Source organism: Chamaea fasciata, unplaced genomic scaffold, assembly GCF_029207755.1.
Source record: "Chamaea fasciata isolate MVZ Bird 193981 ecotype frontalis unplaced genomic scaffold, bChaFas1.0.hap1 SCAF_15, whole genome shotgun sequence".
Taxonomy (NCBI): Eukaryota; Metazoa; Chordata; class Aves; order Passeriformes; family Sylviidae; genus Chamaea; species Chamaea fasciata.
In genome coordinates this window covers 15,549,839-15,571,056 of record NW_027094100.1, presented here as the reverse complement: position 1 = coordinate 15,571,056, position 21,218 = coordinate 15,549,839, and the positions used below count along the sequence as shown (strand labels likewise).

At 47.1% G+C, this 21,218-nt stretch overlaps 1 protein-coding gene across 4 annotated transcripts; it reads right to left on the bottom strand.

The window, feature by feature from the left end:
• Positions 1–213: 213 nt before the first annotated feature.
• Positions 214–20,784, bottom strand: PURA (purine rich element binding protein A). Of its 4 annotated transcripts, XM_066197594.1 has the most exons (5): positions 19,529–20,784; positions 3,344–3,409; positions 3,200–3,256; positions 1,927–2,218; positions 214–766 (listed from the first exon to the last, which is right to left on the bottom strand). In XM_066197594.1, the coding sequence occupies exon 1, from the start codon at positions 20,692–20,694 to the stop codon at positions 19,744–19,746; it is 951 nt and encodes a 316-aa protein (XP_066053691.1). In that variant the 5' UTR covers positions 20,695–20,784; the 3' UTR covers positions 214–766; positions 1,927–2,218; positions 3,200–3,256; positions 3,344–3,409; positions 19,529–19,743. The 4 variants fall into 4 exon arrangements, with proteins under 4 accessions (XP_066053691.1, XP_066053694.1, XP_066053692.1 ...); XM_066197597.1 differs by lacking the exon at positions 1,927–2,218; XM_066197595.1 differs by lacking the exon at positions 3,200–3,256.
• Between the last annotated feature and the right edge of the window lie 434 nt (positions 20,785–21,218).

Below are 21,218 nucleotides of genomic sequence, written 5' to 3'. Positions count from 1 at the left end.
AGGTTGGAAAATGTGAGCTAGCACTCCTGTCAGGCCTGGCAGGGAGAGGCGTGGTTTGCCTCTTCCTTAGAACCTAATTTGAACCACAAGGATGCAGTGGAAAAAAAAAAATCCACCTGCTTTGGAAGATTTTAAAGAACAGCACGAACTAAAAAAAGCAGCTGCCAAACCGAATTTCCATTATTAAAAATCAGCACTGATAAGAGCCATCTTAGATCAAATAATTTATTTAGTAATTCCATGTAAACACTTCAGATTTACTAGCAAATACAATGCTTGCTGTTCTTTTAAATAGATCATTCAAAAAAATAAGAATCTATTATTAATGGCAGGTTGACTAGAGATCTCCATACTACTGTACAATAAGGAATTGGTTTTCTAATGGATTTAACATCTCGATTTTTCTTGTTCTGCATTTGCTTTACACAAAGCCCAAAGGACACAGGTTTGAACTGCTCCCTGACGATGCCCGGGGTGTTTTGGGGAAGGAACGCAGGCAACTCCTCCCATCCTGGCATTGGTGTGAGCTGATGTGAGGGTGGGATGGCAGAGCTGGCGTGAACACTGTTCACAAACACGCGCCTTTTCGGTCAGAAAACAGACAGTGAACGGTGGAGAACTTCTCTTTGGGATGTATAAAAGCAACGAACTCCATCGTTGGCATTTACTTATCAACACAGCAGTACACATACACGTATCCACAGTCTGGAAAAGCATCCTATGAGCTGGAGAAAGCAGTGGTTCTGAGGCTTGGTACACCAGTGCACTAAAACCAAAAGAATGATACCTTCTTACATAGTCAAATGAAAAATAAATATCTTTATTTTCTGCCTACTTTATTTCAGTTTTCAAATAAATTTTAAATAAATCTGTACAAAGTATACTGTTACAGTATATATTTGTAAGTGAACTGAAATGCCTAAGTGTAACAACACTACAGGAAAGCAGTAAAGATTGGCACATCTCTAATCAAGATTAACTTTTACACTCAAAAAATACCAACGCCTGTGAAAACCCTCAAGATATTTTTGGTATTTTTATGCAAGTTGCGTTGCAAACACATGACAGACCAATTCTCCCCTGCCTTGAAAAGAAAATCACTTCTCATGGTTTTCAGAGGACATGAACATCTTTATGATGCTAAAGGGACACCATCAGGTGAAAAGAGAGAGAGAGATTTCAATTCTTAAAAAGCAAACGCTTTGGTCAAACAAATCGTCAAGTTTGAGACTTTGTGCACTTTTGCCCATCTCCCCGAGCTCCGGCTGCAGCCGGGGCTGGGGCCGGCAGGACCGCGGGGACAGCGGGAATGCCCGGAGCCCTCGGGGCGGCCGCAGCTCCGCCCCTGCCCGGCTGCAGGGACGAGGATGCTCTGGCCAGGGACCCCAAGCCTTAGGAGAGGAGCTGCTCCCCTGGTGAATTAACATGCGTGCCACATGGCTGCATTTTGCGGTTTCTTTTTTCCCCCCCAGAAGCAAGAAACTAAAATTGATCTGACAGTGTCCCTTTGCTCAAAATAAAGACTTCTGTGCTAGAGGTCAGGTACTGAAACGAACTTTTTCACAGGGTCAAAGAGCCAGGTACATCTCAAAGTTCAAGTTTTCAAACCCAATTGCAGTTATTAGATTCATGAGCTCTCAAAACCTCCAAATATTTTGGTAAATAATTCCCAACTGGGAATTGGGGATAAATACTACAGATTAAGAGCGAGAGTTTTCTCTCTTAATCTTTCCAAAGATATATTCACTCAAGGTTTACATGCTGAAAGTTAATCTTACATTAGAATGTAATTGGCTGCAACATAAACCTATAAATAAATCAGCTACCATAGATTAAACTCTTTTAAATATTTCTAAGTTAATAAAATATTGACAGTATTATAAAATTACAGTATTTACAATAAGAAAAATCTAGACTAATATATACCTTTAACAGATCTCTTCTCCAATTTGGGATTGCAACAGAATTATGAATATATGAACAATTTATTAGAAAGTTGCATTGCAATTATCAGGTTTTCCATTAGAGCTAGAGAGGGTGAGCTATCACTGCCTTTGGAAAAAAACAAAAAGTGACTTCTGATGGTGGGGTGTAGCTTTTGAGTACCAAACTGGTAACAGGAGTCCTCCGCAAGACGTCTGAAGATAAGGTAGGACCAGCCTCAACTGCTCAGATTAAGGTTGTATTACAGAACTGCCAGCAATCAGAACCACCCAGGCTGCAAAAGGGGAGGAAAGGTAGTTTTCAGCTCAAAGTGCACAGCTGGAAGGGCTCCCCTCATTCTGGACTCCAACTAAGGCTGCAGGAGCTTCCATCTGCTCTCAGGAACGGCAAACCCTCAGCTCGGGTTGGTGAGGAGGAATTGAGCCACGGTGCTCCTTAAAGGGACATAGTTGGGCTGCAGCTATGCCAAAAACACTCTCGTCAACCACGTAGGACAAAACCAGACTGGGCATTTGAGATCCTCTTTGACTTGCTTTTTTGGGAGGTTTTTTTGGGGGGAGGGCCAGGGATAGGCTTTGGTTTGGGGTTTTTTTTTTTGCAATTTGTTTGCTCGGGAGAAAAGTATTGGTGGGGACCGTGCAGTCAACTCCTTTTCTATCCCTCATCAGGTTCTCTGTTTCTGGGGTATTACCAAAATGTTCAGTGTTTGGGTGGCAAATACTTGTGGGGAAAAAGGAGGCTTCAACACTCCCAAGTCAATTTGTCTTGGGATAAACCAAAAGCAAATTGAGTCCTTAAAAATCGCCAGCTGCTTTTGGGGTCTCAGACACCCAGTGATGTCCTTTTAAGGATCAGATCTTTCACTTGCCCTTTTTCCCAGCCTCGGAAGAAGAGTTTACAATGAGTTTAGGAAGGGCCACGTTCACATTCTCTCCCTCCTCCCCATGTCACTTTTGCTTTCTAGAAAAAAAAGGGGGAGAAAATAAGTTTCAAACTCTTTTCCCGCCCTTCCCTCCCCCAGTCCTGCTCACAGTAAACCAGAAATGGCAGTTTTTAGTGTATATTTTGGGACAAATTATTTCCTCAGCCCCAAGCCTGAAGATGCTAGTGAGAGACCTACCCGCAGGCTTCAGAGAGGAGGAGAAGTTTAGGGGTTTCTACCAGTTCCCATGGTGGGCAGGCGGGAACACCTCTGTCCTTAAAAGCAGGATTTCAAATGGTAAAAGAATAATTTGTAAACCCGGATCTACGTTACCAACAGAAGGCTCTAGGTCCTGCGGGCTCCAGTTCCCAGAGATGCAGAGCAGGAAAACTAGAAAGAGAACTCGGTACCTTTCAACCACCTGCTGGGTTGTACTGGGGGGGAGTGGGGAATGAGAGAGACAAAATGCCAACTGACCTTATAAACAAAGGTATGTTTAGGGCTTCTGGTTTCAGGAATAAACCGATATTTACTGGTAAAAGTCTGCCAAAAAACAAAAACAGAAACACAGGATTACTGGTAAATATTGGTTTATATGGAGAATTTAAAAAAAATAAAAATTAAAAATTAAAAAAATATGTCATCGTGCTCCTGATCTCCACGTGCTCCCAGGCAGGAGCAGAGAACCGACCCATGGCATCCCTGCACCCGGCAGTGTCTCTGGCACCTGGATACCTCAAACCAGAAGCCTTGTGTTGAGAGGAAAGTCGTGTTTTTTTCCTTTACTCCCCTTAAACTACGTGTTTCTGGCTTCCCCCCTCCCTCCTCCGCAAGGCTGGTCCTATGGGGGTTTGGCTCAGGAGATGGGAAGTCTGCTTCCAAAAGCACTTGGAAATGAATTTGTACATAATATGGTATCTCAGCACAAGGCTGCTGGGGCCTGAGCCTCGGCTGCTCCCTGAGATACCATAAAATATACAAGACTGAGTGTATATTTTAAATAAAGCATTTTCTTGTAAGTGGCATAAACCCATTCATTTTATTTACATGCTTATTTATTTCCAAAAATAGAGTTGGTCCACATTGGACAAGAGAAATCAAGAAGCCATACAGTAGAAGAGTTAAAAGTCCAACATTTAACCAAAGTACAATGAAATTCCAGAAGTCTGTGGCTGACTTGAACCACAGAAACATACACATGAGCCACACAGACATTTGTACATAGAGCATTATATTACCAATAATATTTGCAAACATGAGGTCAAGATGGCTAAAAACCCAGCAGGAGTGACCCAGGGGTCCTGGCTGAACAGAAGTGGGTGCTGAGGGGCCGTCACTGCTGTGGGGAAACACAACTCTCTAGAGATTTTTGCTTCACTTTTGGTTTTTCCTTTAACTGAGAAAGTCCTAATTTTCCTGCCCTGGGGATCCAAATTGAGGACACGGTGAAAGCCAACCCCACGGAGCTCCCTAAGCGCCGGGGCGCCGGGGACTCAGAGCTGCGGGACAGCGCGGACGCCGCACGGCACCGCAACCCCACCCGAGGGCAAACCCTGCCCGCTGCACTTGGCCTTAAAGATCACCTGGAAAAGAAAAAGTCGGGATTTATACCCTTGTGGTGCGCTGAAAAAAGTCTGGATGGGGTTTGCCTTGAGAACAAGGATTTCCCTCCCTTGCCGTGGGCAATTTTTGGCATTAGTTTTTCCAGTCCTGTCTACCTTTCCTGGAAGACCACAAATATCCTAGAGGATGTTGCACTGACAGATGAGGGAACAACTTTTTTACATTAAGACAAAAACCAAGAAAAAAATCACCAAAACTTGAGGGATGGACAGCAGAAGAGGAAAACAAAACCAAACAAAAAACAAAAAAAAAAAAAAAACAAAACAAAAAAAAAAAATGGAAAAGATGCCTTATCTCTCTGTGTGAGGGCCCAGCTTATCTGGGTATTTCCATGGACCTCACCATGATATCTCAGTGTCTCCACAGGATGGAAAACCAGACTTAAATCTGTGTGTTCTGCTGCAGAATATCACAGCAAGTAAAAAGGGGAAGACAGCTGTAGCACTTCTGGTATTTCTACAAACCACTCACTACACGGGGGTAGAACCACATGGAAAGGGTATAAATTAATTTTCCTTTTTCAAGTCATCTTTGACACTCACGCTAGTAAGCCTAGCCCAATGTGAATGCTAGTACAGAGCTAATGTACAGAATACCAGCGATAATTATTGGTACCTAACAGGATTTAAAGGCGAGTATACTCAGTACATTGATTAAAAAACACTATTACCAGAACGCCAGAGCTCTGACAGCAGTTACACAAAGCAGCCGTGCAGGTCTCTACGAGGACAGAGCCTTTAGCACAAGTCGCTATGATCATCTGAGCCTGTGACAGACAACTCGATCTTCTAATTTGTTTCCTAGAACACTTCTAATCGCAGATGTGAAATACATTTTAAAACAGAGATGGGCCTGATCCTGTGCAGTTGGGTAGGTACAACACACCCCAGTGAAACTCAAAGCCCAAATTCCTAAAGAGAGAGCACAAGAAATTGTTGTCTTACATCAAATAACTATCATGCAAGCATACCACGACGGTTTTATATCGAGTACTTCAAAGTCAGCTGGTATAATTGAACTAGAAGTGAGCAATCTAATGGATTTCTAGGGGGAGGGACAAAGGTTGTGCCAGTGACAACCACCCGATTACCAGGGAGAGCAGCACAGGGACAGCGTGGGGGCCTAATGAGCTGTGGTACAGAGGAGCTCCTGCTCAGCAGCCTCACAGACCTGCACCAACACCTGGAATGTGCAGGATTCCTGTGGCAGGCTACACACCTTCACTTCATTTGCTCTGCTACCACAATCTGAGTTCTTCTTCCTGAATGAACAATTCATTTACAGCCTGGCATACTGACGGAGCATTAAAAATTGCTGGTTTTTTTTCCCCCCTGTTGCCTGTTGCCTCACATGTCCCAGGGTCAGCCCCATGCTCACTGCGCCAAACCTTATGCTCTTCTCAATTTTCCAGCCACAGCCAGGCTGGGGCCACTTCTCCAGTATAACCCAATCACTCTGCTCCTTGTCTTTAAACACAAACTCTGACTGAAAGCCTCACGCTGCCTGCAGTTATTCTGCTGCTATTGCAAACTCCAGTGACTTATCAAAGCACTCACTCTTTGGTACCATGAATCTACTGGAGACAGGGAAAGTGAGGGAAGTCATTTGCCATGACTCCTAGACTTTAAAGAAGCCTAAAACTAAGCCAGAGCAGCAAAAGGTTGCTCTGGCTGACACCAGAGTTACCTGTGGGTTCTTCTGGGTCTCTTGGGAAGAGAGCTAACACAGGTCTGCATGTGCACACACCAACAATCCTCCCTCAAGGACAGATCTAGGCAAGAGCTGGAAGATGCTGCCCAGACCTCTGTCCCTACTCCTGCTTCTGCCCATTCTAAAAATCAAGACCTTTGAGTTTTTTCTAAGTAAAAAGAAAAGAAAATAGAACATACCCACAATATCAGCTGCTGAGGCACACTCTGGGATCTGGCAGACCTGCCAGTCCAGCTCAAGGCAGGAATTTGAACTGGGGGTGTTGCTTTACAGGAGAAATCTAGATGCCATATTACCCAGTATTCTGGGCTTGTTTCTCCCCTCAGACCAGACTTTGCAACCTGGACCTAGTGGTGTCCACCACAAAAGTTTAATGAAAATCAACCCTTCTTCACCCAGCAACTTTGGGTTTAATGAAACCATTGAACAGAACTCATTAGCTCAAAGGCTGAAGATGCAGACTTGGAAGCCTTTAATCACCTTCTTCAACTAAACTTGAGTCTACCTTTTGCTCTCAAAATGATAAATATCAACTGCAACCAAAAAAGGATTCCACAATATTTCTCTTCTCATTTCAAGCCTATTTTTTATCCTGCTGTTTGTCAGTGTGTTCAGCCACTCTGATAGGTGCCCCAGCAAACCAGACTGATCATAGAATCAAAGAATGGATTGGGTTGGAAGAGATCACCTGGTCCAACCCCCTTTCTCTGCAGAAAATATGTTGCTTTCCACTTTTAACACACTGAAGAGCTGCAGCACTTTAGCTTCTCCTTCTCCAACTGGAGTTTGTGGTTGCTGATCTGCAATTCCCAGTGCCTCAATTAATACTTTAATTAAAAAAAAAATAACCTGACATTAGGATGTTATCTAGTCATGGAGAATACTAAGCTGTTTTTGACAGCCCTGTTTTTGTTAGTACCTTTAAGTGTTTCAGTCCCAAGCTTTTTTAAAACCCCTTGATACACCTGTTGCTCCTCCACTTCCATTTCCTGTTTTGTCCCAGCATCTCTGCCTCACTTGAGTTTCTCAGGAGGAAGGCTCCTTATCTCACCCAAAAGGCTGAGGTGATGGACAGCAGGCTCTCAAACGTGCCTTGTGCTCCAGAATGACATGGAAGAGTCGCTTTGGTGGCATGAAGCAGTGCAGGAAACGAATTCTGTCTTCAGTCCCGCACACCCAGATTTTCCCCCCAGCCTTTTATCTGATGTCCCTCAGACAGCATTGGCTCCCCAAAGCCCCCAGCTCTGCCAACGCCCTCCTAAACTGCTTCATTTTCAGATCATGGTTACCTGCCCTACCACATGGTTTTTCTAGTGTGCTCCTCAAGACTTCTGTGCTTTGCTGGAATCATCCTGAACTCCAGAAGTCCCTTCCTTTGTAACTGTTTTTAACAACAGTTTAACAACATTTAGCTCTTTCATGACAGAGTTCTGCCTCACCTGGATACCAGAAACCTTCCCAGGTATCTATGGTAAGTCTAAGGACTTAATTTTTCTCACCTTCTCCCCTGCAATATTTTGGAACACAAGACTTTTAGTCTTTTAGTCCAGCACCTTCTACCCCTGAGAATGCTGAACTTACAGTCCACTGACCCCCAGGTGGTCACTGCACTTAACAACTCAACAATAGTTGTATCTTGAATCAGTTCTTATGTTTTAGTCCTAAACAACGGTTAACTCTAGACCAGGCCGCTACAAGAAATGATCCTTTACGTAAATCAAGATGTTTGCTCACCAAAATGTTAGCCAGTTCCTTCCCAAACAATCTGGCCAGATAGCATGCTCATAATGGAACTTACTTTTTCTAACAGGTTTACGAAGATGCATGAGCCTGTTTTTTTCCCCAGGCTCATGAAATGCCCAACTTTCCTTTTGTCTGGAATAGAAAACTTCCTAATACCTCCATGTTATTAAAATACAGAATTTATACCCAACATAAATGTGGCTGTTTGCTTGTCAGTACTCCAATTTCCTCAGATTTTACAGCAACCTTTGAGATGTACTGTTCCTCATTTATGACCTAACATACCTGCTACAATGGCAGGTAACGCAGTATCTTATTGATTTCCATCACCCCCACCATGTTTCAATCAGACCAGCTGTGCCGAGGTCCTTTTTCACCACTGAGCAATCTATGACAACTATTTTTGTCTCCTGTTTCCACCCTGCTGTGCAGATGTGCCCATTCCTTACCCCAGCCCAGTCCCTCCCGTGCACACAACTCTGCTCCCAACCTCTGCCCCAGCCCCAGCAGCCTCAGCCCCCCAGCAGCCGTGCTCAGCCTGTCCTCCCCAAACCCTGCCCACTTCCCGTGCCACCAGCCTGGGGACACCCGGGCTGAAGTGGAAACGCTGTGAAGTCACAGCTTTTCATGTCACTTCTCTGTCCTCCTCATGTCACATCTCTGTCACAGCCTTTTCCCAAGCACACACACTCACTGACTTTAGGAACAGGTACTGCCACGTCCTAAACTCTGTCTCCTTCCTGGGCACCCAATTTATCTTCCCAGGTACCTCAGCTTCAAGAATGACATCCTCAGGCTTGCCCCAAGCTCTCTGATACCTTTCAAGGTCTATGTGTCCAATCAACAGGGAAATAGTCTGATGGATCTCCTAATCACTGGGAGTTGTATTTCCCATCGCCAAATCTTCCGCCATTCAAACCTCCCACAGCTGCTTCTCCAGCTCCTGGAGGCATCTCCAGAACAACTCCTCAACCAAGGCTTTGGTTATAAATCACTCCTTCAATCCAGTCCAGTTTCAAGTCTCCACAAATACAAAGCAAGGCAGCCAGTGCTGTGGTGGGAATGAACCCTGATGATCTGCAGAGGATTTGATGCCATCTCTCCCTCCAGCAGCTCAGCAGTTCTGGCCTCAGGATGCTTTCTGGAGCCTGGAATGCCCCCACTTGTTGCTCCATATAGTATTTCATCAGCAGATAATCACTCGTAAAGCGTGTCCTCTCTGCACCCTTGTGTGCAGTTCTTTGTGCAATTAAGCCAGTGTACTTTGATTCCCATAATTAAGCTAGGAATTTTACTTTATGACCATATAAAGTCCATCTTTAAACTAAAAATAGACTGACCGTTAACAGATTCTTTTTTTAAAATTACTTTAAACTGACAATTAGAGACTTGCATTGGACAAGATAAGTTACATATGGCCTTGCAGAAGCCTGCAAGGACTCATTTTCCAGGACTTTTACTGACAGGTGGAGCTCAGAAGCCACCTTTTTTGTTTTTGTTGTTTTTAAGACAGAATGAGCCTCTGATCACAGCATATCTATCCACAAACCAAACTGTTCGCATGCATGAAAGCAGAGATGGCTTTTACATGAATTTGCAGTGCTCAGTTCAGAGTTATTAATGACAGAAAATAATTCAAAGCCTTTCGTCTCTCCTTTGCTAAGACCTGCCTGGTTGCCCTTCAGCAGCCGCTGGCAACCGTGAACACACTGTCATTTATTATTTAAATAAAACAATCTTTTTAATAAAAAGAAATTCTCACCCCATTTAAACTCTGTACCTGACAAGACACCGGCTTCTTTCCTTCACCTCTGGTGCTGCTCACACAACATTTTTTTAAGCTGACCTGCCCACACAGCTCCTGATAAGCCAATGCTACATTGCCAGCTCTCCTCAGCATCACTTGAGTGGGAGGTTTAAATACCAGATTTCACAAAACCCTTTCTCCATGATTCCTAGCCCTGGCATTTCTTGAAGTATTGACAGATTGGCAAGCCTTCCCAGCTCGCCCAAAAGTGAGCCAGCTGGACCTGCTTCTGCTGGACTGGTGCAGAGAGAAGAGCTGGTCCCTGAAATCCCAGCGCCCACCTCTCGACCCCTAGGTGAGTTCTGAGGAGCCTGGACCGGCTGACACCGACGTGCCGATGCAGACTCACTCCCCAGGAGCTGCTGGTCTGAGCTCCCCTGCCCACATGAGATGCCTGGGCAAAAGGTGAGCCCAGGCAAGTTCCAAACCTCAGGAGACTGCAGGAAATAAAGCCAGCAGCCTACACAGTGCTCACTATTGTGCAACCAGGACGGAGCACGGAGAAATGAAACGCATTCCCTAGGGAGACACTAGAGCAAGCACAAGCTGGGGACAGAGACACCCAAACCAAGGTGGCTGCCTTTTAAATGACAGTGCTGCTCCCAGACATCCCAACAGACAGGTCCTGCCTGATGCACCACCACTGTCCTCCCCTCTGACAGCCGCTTTTCTACCCAGAGTGAGGACAAAACCCCCCAAACCTCTAATGTCCCAATCTCGATGGGCACACAGCAATTTGAGCCCCAGGCACACATGAAGACGTTCACCAGTAACAGAAAAAACGACCTCTGCTCATTTACTGACCCTCAACTCCCAGCAACAGAAACAATCCAGGCCTGTACGATCTGGACACAGCCCCTCCAGCCTCAACTCAACGCCATATCAGCACAAACCACTTCAGCCCCGCAGCAGAGCCCCCGCAGCCACCCCAAACCACCCCGTGCCAATGCTGGCCTGTGCATCAATCCAGAGCAGGTGGTGATGAAGTCTGAGAGCCCAGGCTCAGCTCCCAGACCTTCCTGCAGGCGTGACAGTGCCCAAACCGCTGAGGTGTGTCAGTGAGACACGATCACTGGCACCGAGGCTGCACCCACGGGGCTGCTGCACCATGTTCAGTGACACAGCCAAACCCACTGGGGTCAGCACGGTCACGGGCCTTCACATGCAGCTTGCAAGCCACTTTCACAAGCAATTCTCCATTGAAATCAACATCATGACTGGGATGACATTTCAACGCAAGGAGGTTTTTCCCAAGAAAGCTGTCTAAATCTCTCCAAGTCATGCACTTGCCCTCCCAGCGGCATGCACTGGATCAGCTCCCACAACGGCCACCTCCCTCCAAGGTCTCCCCAGCCAAGAGGGACACATCCTTCCGTGCTGCAGATGTAAATCCACACCTCTCACCTCTCCAATCTCAAACAGAAAGAATGAAGCTGGTTTTTCTTGCTTCCTGCATATTTCAAGATAGTGTTTCAAGAAAAAAATGCTTCAATGCCACAGCCAGGGAGAGTCAGCAGAAACTCCCACTGCCAGTGTTGCAGGCAATCCTCTTTGCACTTCAGTCTGCTACGTGGCCCAAGACTCAGAAAGGGCTAAGGTGTATATTCTTGCAAAGCTGATGTCAGGATGGACAGCAAACCAACTGATCGCAAACAAAGCCAAGGGGTTTTCTGAGTTAAGACTGAGTTCCTGCTGGGGAGATCCAGCAGATTCCTGTTCAAACCAAACACCCTCCCAGCTGATGGCTGATCCAGAAAGGAGCAGAGGTTCACCACATGTCATGGACTCAAGCCTCAAGAGATGTGGAACTAGCCAGGGTCACCAAGTTCAACAGCAAAGTAGTCCCTGCTCAGGACCTGGCAGCTTTGTTACCTGTGTTTTGGATACTTCTCTCTCCTGCGAGCTCTAATTTGGCCTGATAAACCTAATGCCCACTGGTTGGTAGAACTTGTCTTAGTTAAATCCAAACTGTACCAGGTCTTGTGCTCTTAGACTGCTCCAAGGTACAATACACAGGGACAGCAGAACTTCCCTACCAAACCACATGCCCAACTCAAACTACAGAGATACTGCCACAGCCCAGGTGATGTCTGGTCACCCAAAACAAGACAAGACCCACATGCAGGCAAAATCTGTGGCCAGCCTGAGCAGGCTCCATCTCGGCTGGCCACGGTGACTTCCAGAGCAAAAAGCTCAGGACTAGATCCCCTCTCCGGGTGCAGGAGCACCTGCAGTATCGATCTGCAGAGGGACAGTGAAGCGTTGTTTGGGGATATCCAGCCATTCGCTCTGTCTTGTTTTAATCAGTCAACACTCAAAAGACAGATAGTGGGGCCAAAAGTCCTCCATCTTTATCTTTTTTCACTTAATCTCCAGTTGACATTTTTCCGTGAAAACACACCTCGCTTCTTGCTGTATGACTTCAACTGTCCCTCTCCTGTGATATTTTGCCTCAAACAGGCTACAGAACCAGTTACTACTTTTATAGAGGTGGGAGTGACATGCTTTGACTCTTCCAAAACACAAAATGCTCCTCTGACTCCAGCCACCAAACTGCAACGGTGGGGACCAGCAGAGCTACCCCAGCTGGGGAGCTCAGCGCTCGCTGCTCCATGATCCCTTGGGACCAGCTGCCTGACAGCCCTCAGCTGCTTGTGGCAAAGAGCCAAAGTCTCTCATGGGCTCTCAGGGGCTTCTCTGAGTGCCAGACCTGTGCTGATGCTGAAGCACCTGCATGGCAGCCCAGGAGTACCTTGGCCATCCATCTCTGCCACCTCCCACCTTGCTCCGAAAGCCTTTTCCCACCCTCCAGACAGACAATACCTTTGCTGTGACTGCTGGGAGCTCCTCCCCTGGACAAACTCTTTTCACCCAGCCTGAGTCTGCCGCCTCAGGAAACGCCTTTGTTAGTGACAGCACCACGCCTGCCCAAACACCAGCCCGCTCATCCTTTCCCTTCCAATGTACTCCTCCAGCAGCAACTTCTATGCCAACCAAATTGCAGTAAAATATCCAGAATGCCATTGGAGAAGTAACACTGTGAAACCCCTGCAAAAGGATGATTTGGTCTTTCCTTCTCTCTGCTATCTGCAGCCGTTCTGCACTAACAACAAGCAACACACAGCCCAGTAAAGCCTCATGGCCCACTTGTAACTCACAAGAAGTGGGATGGTTGCAGACCCTGACGTGAGCTGCCTTTCTCTCAGACTGCGGTGCTGCTAACACACAGTCCCATCAGGAACTGAAATGCTTTGGAAAGACAACAAGCAAAGAAGGACAGGCAGGCTGAGAGAAACTCCCAGAGCGGGCCCAGGACCATCTGGCACGAACGGGAGCGGGAGCAGCCTCTGCTGGGAGCAGAGCAGAGCAGGCAGCCCGGCTCCAGCTGCGGAGCTTCCGGAGAGCTGCCACACGAGAGGAGCATCCTTCCTGTGCCATCACCCTCAGCCATCCCAACGCGACACACACCACTTCAGAGGAGAAGAGAAAAAAAAAAAAAAAAAAAAAAAAGCCATGAACTTCAGACCCAGAGATTAGGCTCTGGGAATCCGAGCTTTTAAAAAAGGTTACAGTTTTGGAAGTCCATTTAAATTAACCTTAACTAGCTTTCAACTCTATTTACGTATCTCCTTGCCACGCTCACAACCCACGCACATTTTGCGGTGCCAGCGAGCTAAATCATGTGCAAGTGAGCAGAGTAAAAGGAACCACAAAAAGAAAAAAAAAGCTCTGGGCAGAAACTCTCTTTCATTGTTGCAAGCAGCAAAGGAGATGGCAACAGCAGAAGGAATCGGGAATAAAAATGGAACTCGCTTGTTTACCTTGTCGGTTTTGTCAAAACATTGTGACAACGCTTTGCGTGCAGCCCGTTTCTCTGTTCTGCCACCAAAAATTCAGAGCCCTTCACCTTTCTTCACGCATTAGAGGAGAAAGCCAAGAAGAGTAAAACTTTCAGGGAGAGAAATGAGTGTGCAAAAGATATAAAAAAGCCCAGCATGAGAATTTCAAACTACTGAGCTCCTCTTCCAGGTAGTCCGAACACCACCAGGAACAGTGACCCTCCAGCTGCACAAGCTGAGCTAACAAGAAGCAGGCAGCCAACAAACGAGGAGAGTAAGACAATAAAGGGAAAGTTTGGGTAAGCCTGACAAAAAGCAAAAGCCAAAAAAAAAAAAAAAAAAAAAAAGGCAAAAAAAAAAAAAACCCAGAAAAAAAAAAAAGCTGCAAACTGAGTTTCTAAAAAAGAAAAATTCTTGACAGTGTCTTTTTAAAAGAGAAACTCACAGTGCTTCAGGCAGAGCCCTACCTCTCCAAAAGCCACCCAATCCAATAGGAAGCACCAGGTTTCTGAAGGAGCAAATTGCACAGCTGTGGAAGAATTTGCCTTTACTGCCTTCTTTCCAGCTCACCTAAGAGAGACTCACTGTCTGCCTGGAGGACTAGCAAAACTGAGGAAACTGGTTGGTTCTAGCTATATTTTTGAGTTTTCATGCTTGACGAGAGCCCCTAAAATGTAAACCTGTTTTAGCATTCTTGTACATTAATGTCATCGTTCTCCCTGCTGACTCCCACAACTTCTGCCACAGACAAGTCAATCAGATTTGGTATATGCTCTGGGACAGTGAAGGGGAGGGCTGGGTTTAAAGCAAACAAGCAACCAAAAAATAATTATGTCAGTGCTCTGCAAGGCGTTGGATCCAAGCTCGGTGGATCTGCTGAAGTCTTCGATCCAAAACACTTGGCAATTTTACATTAAAAAAAAAAAAATGAAACAAAAAAAACTCTGACCTGTAGAACTTAGAGAAAAGCAAGTGGCAGACCTTGGAGGAAGGGAGACAGCGTGTGAGGGTGCAAAAACATCATGTGCTGTAGTTCACCACTTTAGAAGAAATCAGAGTTTTGCTTTGGTTGGTTTTGCTTTTTCTGAAGTGCCAGGGAAAGGCGCTTCCCAAAGGGCCACTTTAGAGTTTACGGGCGCCAAGGTGGAAGCGTGAAGACATGCCAAAAACGTCAGGTTTGCATAAACCCTTCTGGAAAAAGTGCACCGTGTTTTTAGGAAAAATGCATAACTACCAAATCTCCACTGACCAGGGGCCACTTGTGCACGCAAAGTTGCATCAATTGGCAGCATCAATGCTGACATTTTTGCCTTCTCCTTCCACCCCCCTCCCCAATTTTTTTTTTCCTTGGGAGACATACAGCGCCACTGCATTAGAACGTACAAGAAATGAAAACAGTGAGTACGACTGATATAGATCCATTGACTTTTTTATTACAAATGTACTTGATCACTTGGCTTCAAAAAAGTTTAAATCAACCCCTATTTTCTGTACGCCAGTACAAAGTAAAATCTATTTTACAAATTAAATACCTAAAAATTTGACAAAAATATTAAAGTTTGATGGAAAAAACAGTTATAAAAATCTTAAATCCCCTTTTAAGAAGATAAGAGATAACATTCCCTCCCAACCCCCACAGTCCTGTTATACAATATTAATAGTCATTTTTTTTAGAATAGGTAGGTATGTTATATCTTGCTGTTAGAATACAAGTCACTCTAATAGCTTTATCTGTATATACTCCAGTTAGTGCATGAATGTCATCTGATTGAATATAATCAACTATCTTTAACTGATCCCTAATTTACATTTCATAGCTTGCATAGTTTGAAGGGACAAAGGTTACACTACAGCTAATCATAAAAAAAGGTGGTTACAGTGCTATTTTTAAAGGCAACAAAGTAATTGCTCCCAAAAAGAAAAACCAAACCCGAAACAAAACAAACGAAAAAAAAGAAGTTACCGGTCGGCTCTGAGCAGGGGTTAAATCCCCGGCAGCAGCTCTGCCTGGCTCACGGGGTGGGCTCAGCGCCCGCCCGCTGCCCGCGGGGCAGCCCCTCTGCGCTTCCCACAGTCCCGGGACAGGTCGGGAGCCGCTCTCCCGGCAGCGCTACGCCCAGCGCATTTCAACCCCTGCGAGGGATACGCACAAAGTGACACTGTCAAGTATTTATTTCCTTTTTTTTTTTTTTTTTTTTTTTTCCTTTTCCAATTGAATTTTCCAAAAAACCGAAAAGCCCTCCGCTTGCAGGAGCGCCCGGCGGGGAGCTCGGCGCGCTCCCGGGACCCGCGGCCGGCTCCTGCCCGCCCCGACCCGGGGGCTCCCGGTACCGGCGGTCGGGGGGAACCCCGGAGGGTCCGGCCAGGCCCCCCGGCTCCCGGGAAGCTGCCGGCTGCCTCCCGCCGCAGCATCGTAAGCGGGACCGCAAAGAAGAGGCAGGAATCAACAGCGGCTCGTGCTGTTTCTTTTTAAATATTATTTATTTAAATTCTCAAAGACAGAGCAATTTAACTTTTTTTTTTTTCCTTTTAACAAAAAAAAAAAATAGAATTTTAATTCGGAGGACATTTCCCCCCACCCCATTAGCATAAAACCACTTAAAAGGTGGTTGTATTTCAATGGTAAATTACTTGACAGTGTCCCTTTAACTTAAAAATAAAATAATGTCAGTATTGCAATGAATTTCAAGTTTTCTTGCACGTAGTCATTATAAAGTAGCTTTTATCATGCTCTTGGACCTATTCTACAAGACATTTAAAAGCATATCATCAAGGAAAATATAAGGCATACTTCTCAGGAATTAGGTATCTTGGCACATTTGAGCATACTGTCTTTTTTTTAAAACAACACATATGGTCAAATATACCTTTCTTTTTCTAACATTAAACAGGGTTTTCTGTACTTTGTTTTAAATACTGAGATATTAGAGCCTTGGTAAAGTACCGAGCACCTCCGGGAAAACAAAAAAAAAAAGCAAAAAAAAATAAATCAAAAGAAAACTAAAACAACCAGGAGCAAAATCCCACGAATCTTTACAGTCATTTTAGTCTTTCGTTATCATCATTCATCAAGTCCTTGAACATACAGAACGTGCGTTAAAAGAAGAAACAAAACAAAACAAAACAAAACAAAAAAACCCCGAGGAAACACGCAGAAGAAACCCAAAACGAGACAAAAACTGACCACAAGTTCTCGGCCACTGTTCACAGAACTGCCCGCGGGCTGTTCCAGGCTGTACTGGTTTGACTGGACGCGCGCGGCCCGTGCGCTCCTCCGGTCAGCCGGATCCTGGGCAGGATCCCGGCGGCGCGGGCGAGGAAGACCACGGGAGGAGCCTGCCTCGTTAGCGATGCTCCCAGGAGCCGGGAGGGACGGAAGGACACTCTGCCGTGCTCTCCTCGCCTCCCGCTACTTATTGCTGGGAACGCACCGCGGCGGCGTGGAACTACGGGCGCCGGAGCGCGTCCGTCGGCAGCGCGACAACTTTGGGGAGGGCAGCGAACAGCAGGACCGAGACAATCAATCAATCAAGTAGCAAAACCAAAGCAATTAAATTCCTAACTACGTCTAGCAGCATGGAGAGTGCAGTCCCGACACATCACAGTTGAAGTACAATAATCGCTGGAACTGCCCGTCCAGAGCCTCCGATTCAGAAGCAGGTTATCAGACACATGTTTACATGCAATTGAGAACCATTTCAAATGTCACATTACGCACTCTGAAAAGCTTATTTCACTACTGGGAAATAGGAAAAGTGCACATTAAAGCAATTTTAAACATTTCCAGTGATTGTTTAAAAAGAAACAGAAACACCTCGCTACCAGCGGCTCGTGTTTAACTTTCTGTGAACACTAACAGCAAACTTCTTTCAAGGGCAATAATGCATGGTTACAATGGAAACAGCTTGTTTTGACACTTACAGTACATCTCAAAAAAAACCCCAAAAACCAAACCAGGAATAAAAAGGGAATTATAATTTCAACCGGGAATAAAACGACAGCAGGAAATAAAATTCTTTAAAACAAGCTTTTTCTTTTTCTTTTTTTTTTTTTTTTTTGTTTTCTCCCCACCCTTCCGAAACTCCATCCTTGCCCCTCCGTAAAGAAGCGCTGGCAGCTTCTGCTCGCACAGGAGCAGCTCAGCTCTACCTGACCCCTAACTCAGCCAAGACCATTCAGCAAAATGATTGCATTCCCAACAAACTTCCGAGTGGAACAAGGTTCTAGTTTCTCTGAAACGCTCCCTACTGAATTCCAGCCAAGAAAAGAAAAGAAAAGAAAAGAAAAAAAAACCAAAAAATAAAGTTTTGTTTTCACTGTTTAAGGCATCTTTTTTTTTATAACATTTTCTCTTCACTCGCAATGATGATAGTCATGCAGCAGTTTAATGATAAAAATATATTAATATTTTACTATACAGCAGCAAGAAGTTAGTCAATTAAAAGCACACCAACTTTTTTTTTTTTAAAAGAAAAAAAAAACCAACAAAACATAACCGAAAAACAACGAAGACAACCTGTAAAAGTCTATTATTATTCTTATTATTATTACAAACAGTTTCAATTTGGAGAACACACCTGGACAGATTAGTGTTCTGACAAATCTGTGTTTCCCTAGCCTAAGCTTCGAGCAGAGCCCGCGCCCGGCGGGAGCTGGGACGGGGAGGGCAGGGCACGGCCAGGCTCGCCAGGTATGTAGCCAGTAATAATAACTAGCACCACAGCTACATGGAAATCCGTTACGGACACACACACCGGCTTGGCTTTCACTGTCCAACCAAACTCCGACCCCCATGGCTCAGTGGGATCACGCTGCTCTGGTTCCTAACAGGCCTACGGAAGTTAACAGGGATCAAAGCATCGGTCCGGACCTCTCACGAGTTTCAGGAGATAGTGCTAGTGCCAGTGGCCACACGGAAAGACTCGCTACCTGCTGTCCAAAAACAGGTGCACTGGAAACCGCTGCACGTTCAGGTTAAGTACTTTAAGTACACAAAATAAAAAAAATATATTATGAACAATACAAGTACATCTCATATACACAATAATGACAATACGCCTACTCAGTTGTAAACCAAACAGGTGCAGAAAAAAAATACTATGGGAGAAAATTCTTTCATTTTTTTTTCTCTCTCTCTCTCTCTCTCTCTCTCTTTTTTTTTTCTTTTCCTCTTTTCTTTTTTTTTTTTTTTGTTTTTTACTATTTGAATAACTTTGGTTCAAACGTAAAAATCACAAGTTAGCAAATTTCATTTAAATGCCTTTTTTAATAATTTTTCTTCATGTTCACAGAAGTTTCACTGACCATTTTTATATGTTTAAGGTCCAGATGCAATGCATATTGTATAAAAGAGAGCACTTATTGTTTACCTTGCATGAATTAAACCTACGTACCTTTTAACTCTACAAACTTCTGCATAACATTTAGACAAAGCTCAGACACACAGCATGCCTAGCCCTCATATATATATACACATCTCTAATCACAGGTATATAGGGTGTCAAATATACTATAGTAACCTCCATGTAAGGTTCGAAATTTGGTAACAAAATGAGAAGAAAAAACTAAAAATATTATTTTACGTGTTCTAAAATATCTCTTTTTTTTTTTGTGCTAAAGTCAAATGTTAGCTCAACATGAAAAGGACTTTTTTTTATATAATTCAGCAATATTATAATCTTGACCATTTTTGCAAACACTTTTAATAATAATAGCTTAAACGTGTACAAAAGTTCTCGGTTAATTAGGGAAATAAACACTCAGTTCTTTATATTTTTAATCAAGTAGGAAACACAGTTCATATATAATGTTATTACTTTTTTTTTTTGACTCTTTTTTTTTCTGTGTGGGTTTTTTTTTTTCTGTTTTGTTTTCTTTTTTTTTTTTTTTTTTTGTTTTGTTTTTTTTTTTGTTTTGTTTTGTTTTTTAGCAGCTGCTTACTGTTTGATACGGTGGGTAAAGTGGAGGAACATCCAGCGATGGGTGGCGGGTCTGAGGCGCTGCTGCTGCCGGGCGGCGGGGGGGGCGCCGGGCGGGCGGCGCGGCCGGGGGGGCTCCGGGCGGAGGGGGGGCTCCGGGCCGCCGCCCCCGCGCCCCGCCGCCCGCCCGCCCTCCCGCCGGCGGCGGGGCCAGTCCGCGTCCCGGGGGGCGGGCGGTCAGTCCTCCTCGGGCTCCTCGGCCTGCAGCAGCGCGCCGGGCGGCCCGGCGGCGGCCGCCTCGGCCTCGGGGGGCGGCTCGGCGCCCACGGCGGGGGCGGCGGCGGCGGCGGCGCGCTTGTCCCGCTGCTTCTCCTGGATCTTCTTCATCTCGTCCGAGTACTTGCAGAAGGTGTGGCCGAACTTGGCCCAGACCTTGTAGGGGACGGTGATGGAGTTGCGGTAGGTGGGCTTCACCTCGCTCACCCGCATGAACACGCCGTACTTGTTGGAACCCACGTCGAAGAAGAAACGTTTGTTGTCCACAGTCAAGGAGGTGCCCTCGGGCAGCTCGGCCGGCTCCTCCTCCACGCCGTAGTCGTCGATGAGCTTGGCCAGGGCGTCGCGGAACTCGATGAGGCCCTGCGCGGGCAGCGCGATGGTCTGGCCCTGCGTGGAGCCCAGCCCCGGGCCGCGGTTCACGGTCTGGCGGACGCGCAGGAAGCGCCCGCGCTGGTTCTCCTTCAGATCCATGTAGTACTTGCGGTTCTCCCGCACCAGGAACTCGCTCTTCAGCGCCCGCCGGGGCTCGTCGGCCGCCTGCGCCAGCTCGGGGGGCTGGCTGGGCCCCAGCTGCGCGTAGTGCTCGATGAAGTCGCCCAGGTAGTCGCGGAACTCGACGGCCACCGACATGGAGAGGGTCAGGCGGCTCTTGTTGCCGCCCGCGCCCACCTCGGCGATCTTGAGGAAGCGGCCCTTGGCGTTCTGCTTCACGTCCAGGTAGAAGCGCTTGTTCTGGATGTCCACCCGCTTGGAGGCCAGCTCCTGCGTCTCGTGCTGCAGCCCGCCGCCCGGGCCCCCGCCGCCGCCGCCGCCGCCGCCCGGGCCGCCGCCGCCCGCGCCCGGCCCCCCGGCGCCCGCCGCGCCCCCGCCGCCGCCGCCCTGCTCGCTGCCGCTGTCTCTGTCCGCCATGATGCCGCCGCCGCTCCGCCGCCGCCGCCGCTCGGGCCTCGCCCGCCGCTGCTCGCCCCGGCGCGGCCGCCCCCGCGCCGCCGCCGCCTCCTCCGCCGCCGCCGCCGCCTCCTCGGCCGCCCCCGGCCGCCGCCGCCGCCGCCGCCTCCTCCTCCCGCCGCCGCCGCCGCCGCCGCCGCTGCTGCAACAGCCCCCGCGGCCACCAGCCGGCCGCGCTCTCGCGAGATCTGCCGGAGCGAGGAGAGGGCGCGGGAAGGCGGCAGAGAGCGGCCCCCGCCGCCGGCCGCCCCGGCGAGCACGGCGGCAGCGCCGCGCCGCCAAGCGGCCGCCGCGGGTACTGCAGCTGCGCGCGCCCCCCGCGCACCGGCGCCGCGTCCGAGCCGCGCTGCGACCGCGCTGCGACCGCGCTGCGACCGCGCTGCCGGCGGCACCGGCGCCTGCCCCGCCACGCCGCTGGCCCCGCTGCAACCGCGCTCCCGCGCCCCGGAGGCAGCTGGCGGGGCCGGGGAGAGCCGCCGGGTTCG

Excerpts from the sequence above, each read along its gene's own strand:
- PURA (XM_066197594.1), bottom strand. The coding sequence starts at position 20,694 with ATGGCGGACAGAGACAGCGGCAGCGAGCAGGGCGGCGGCGGCGGGGGC.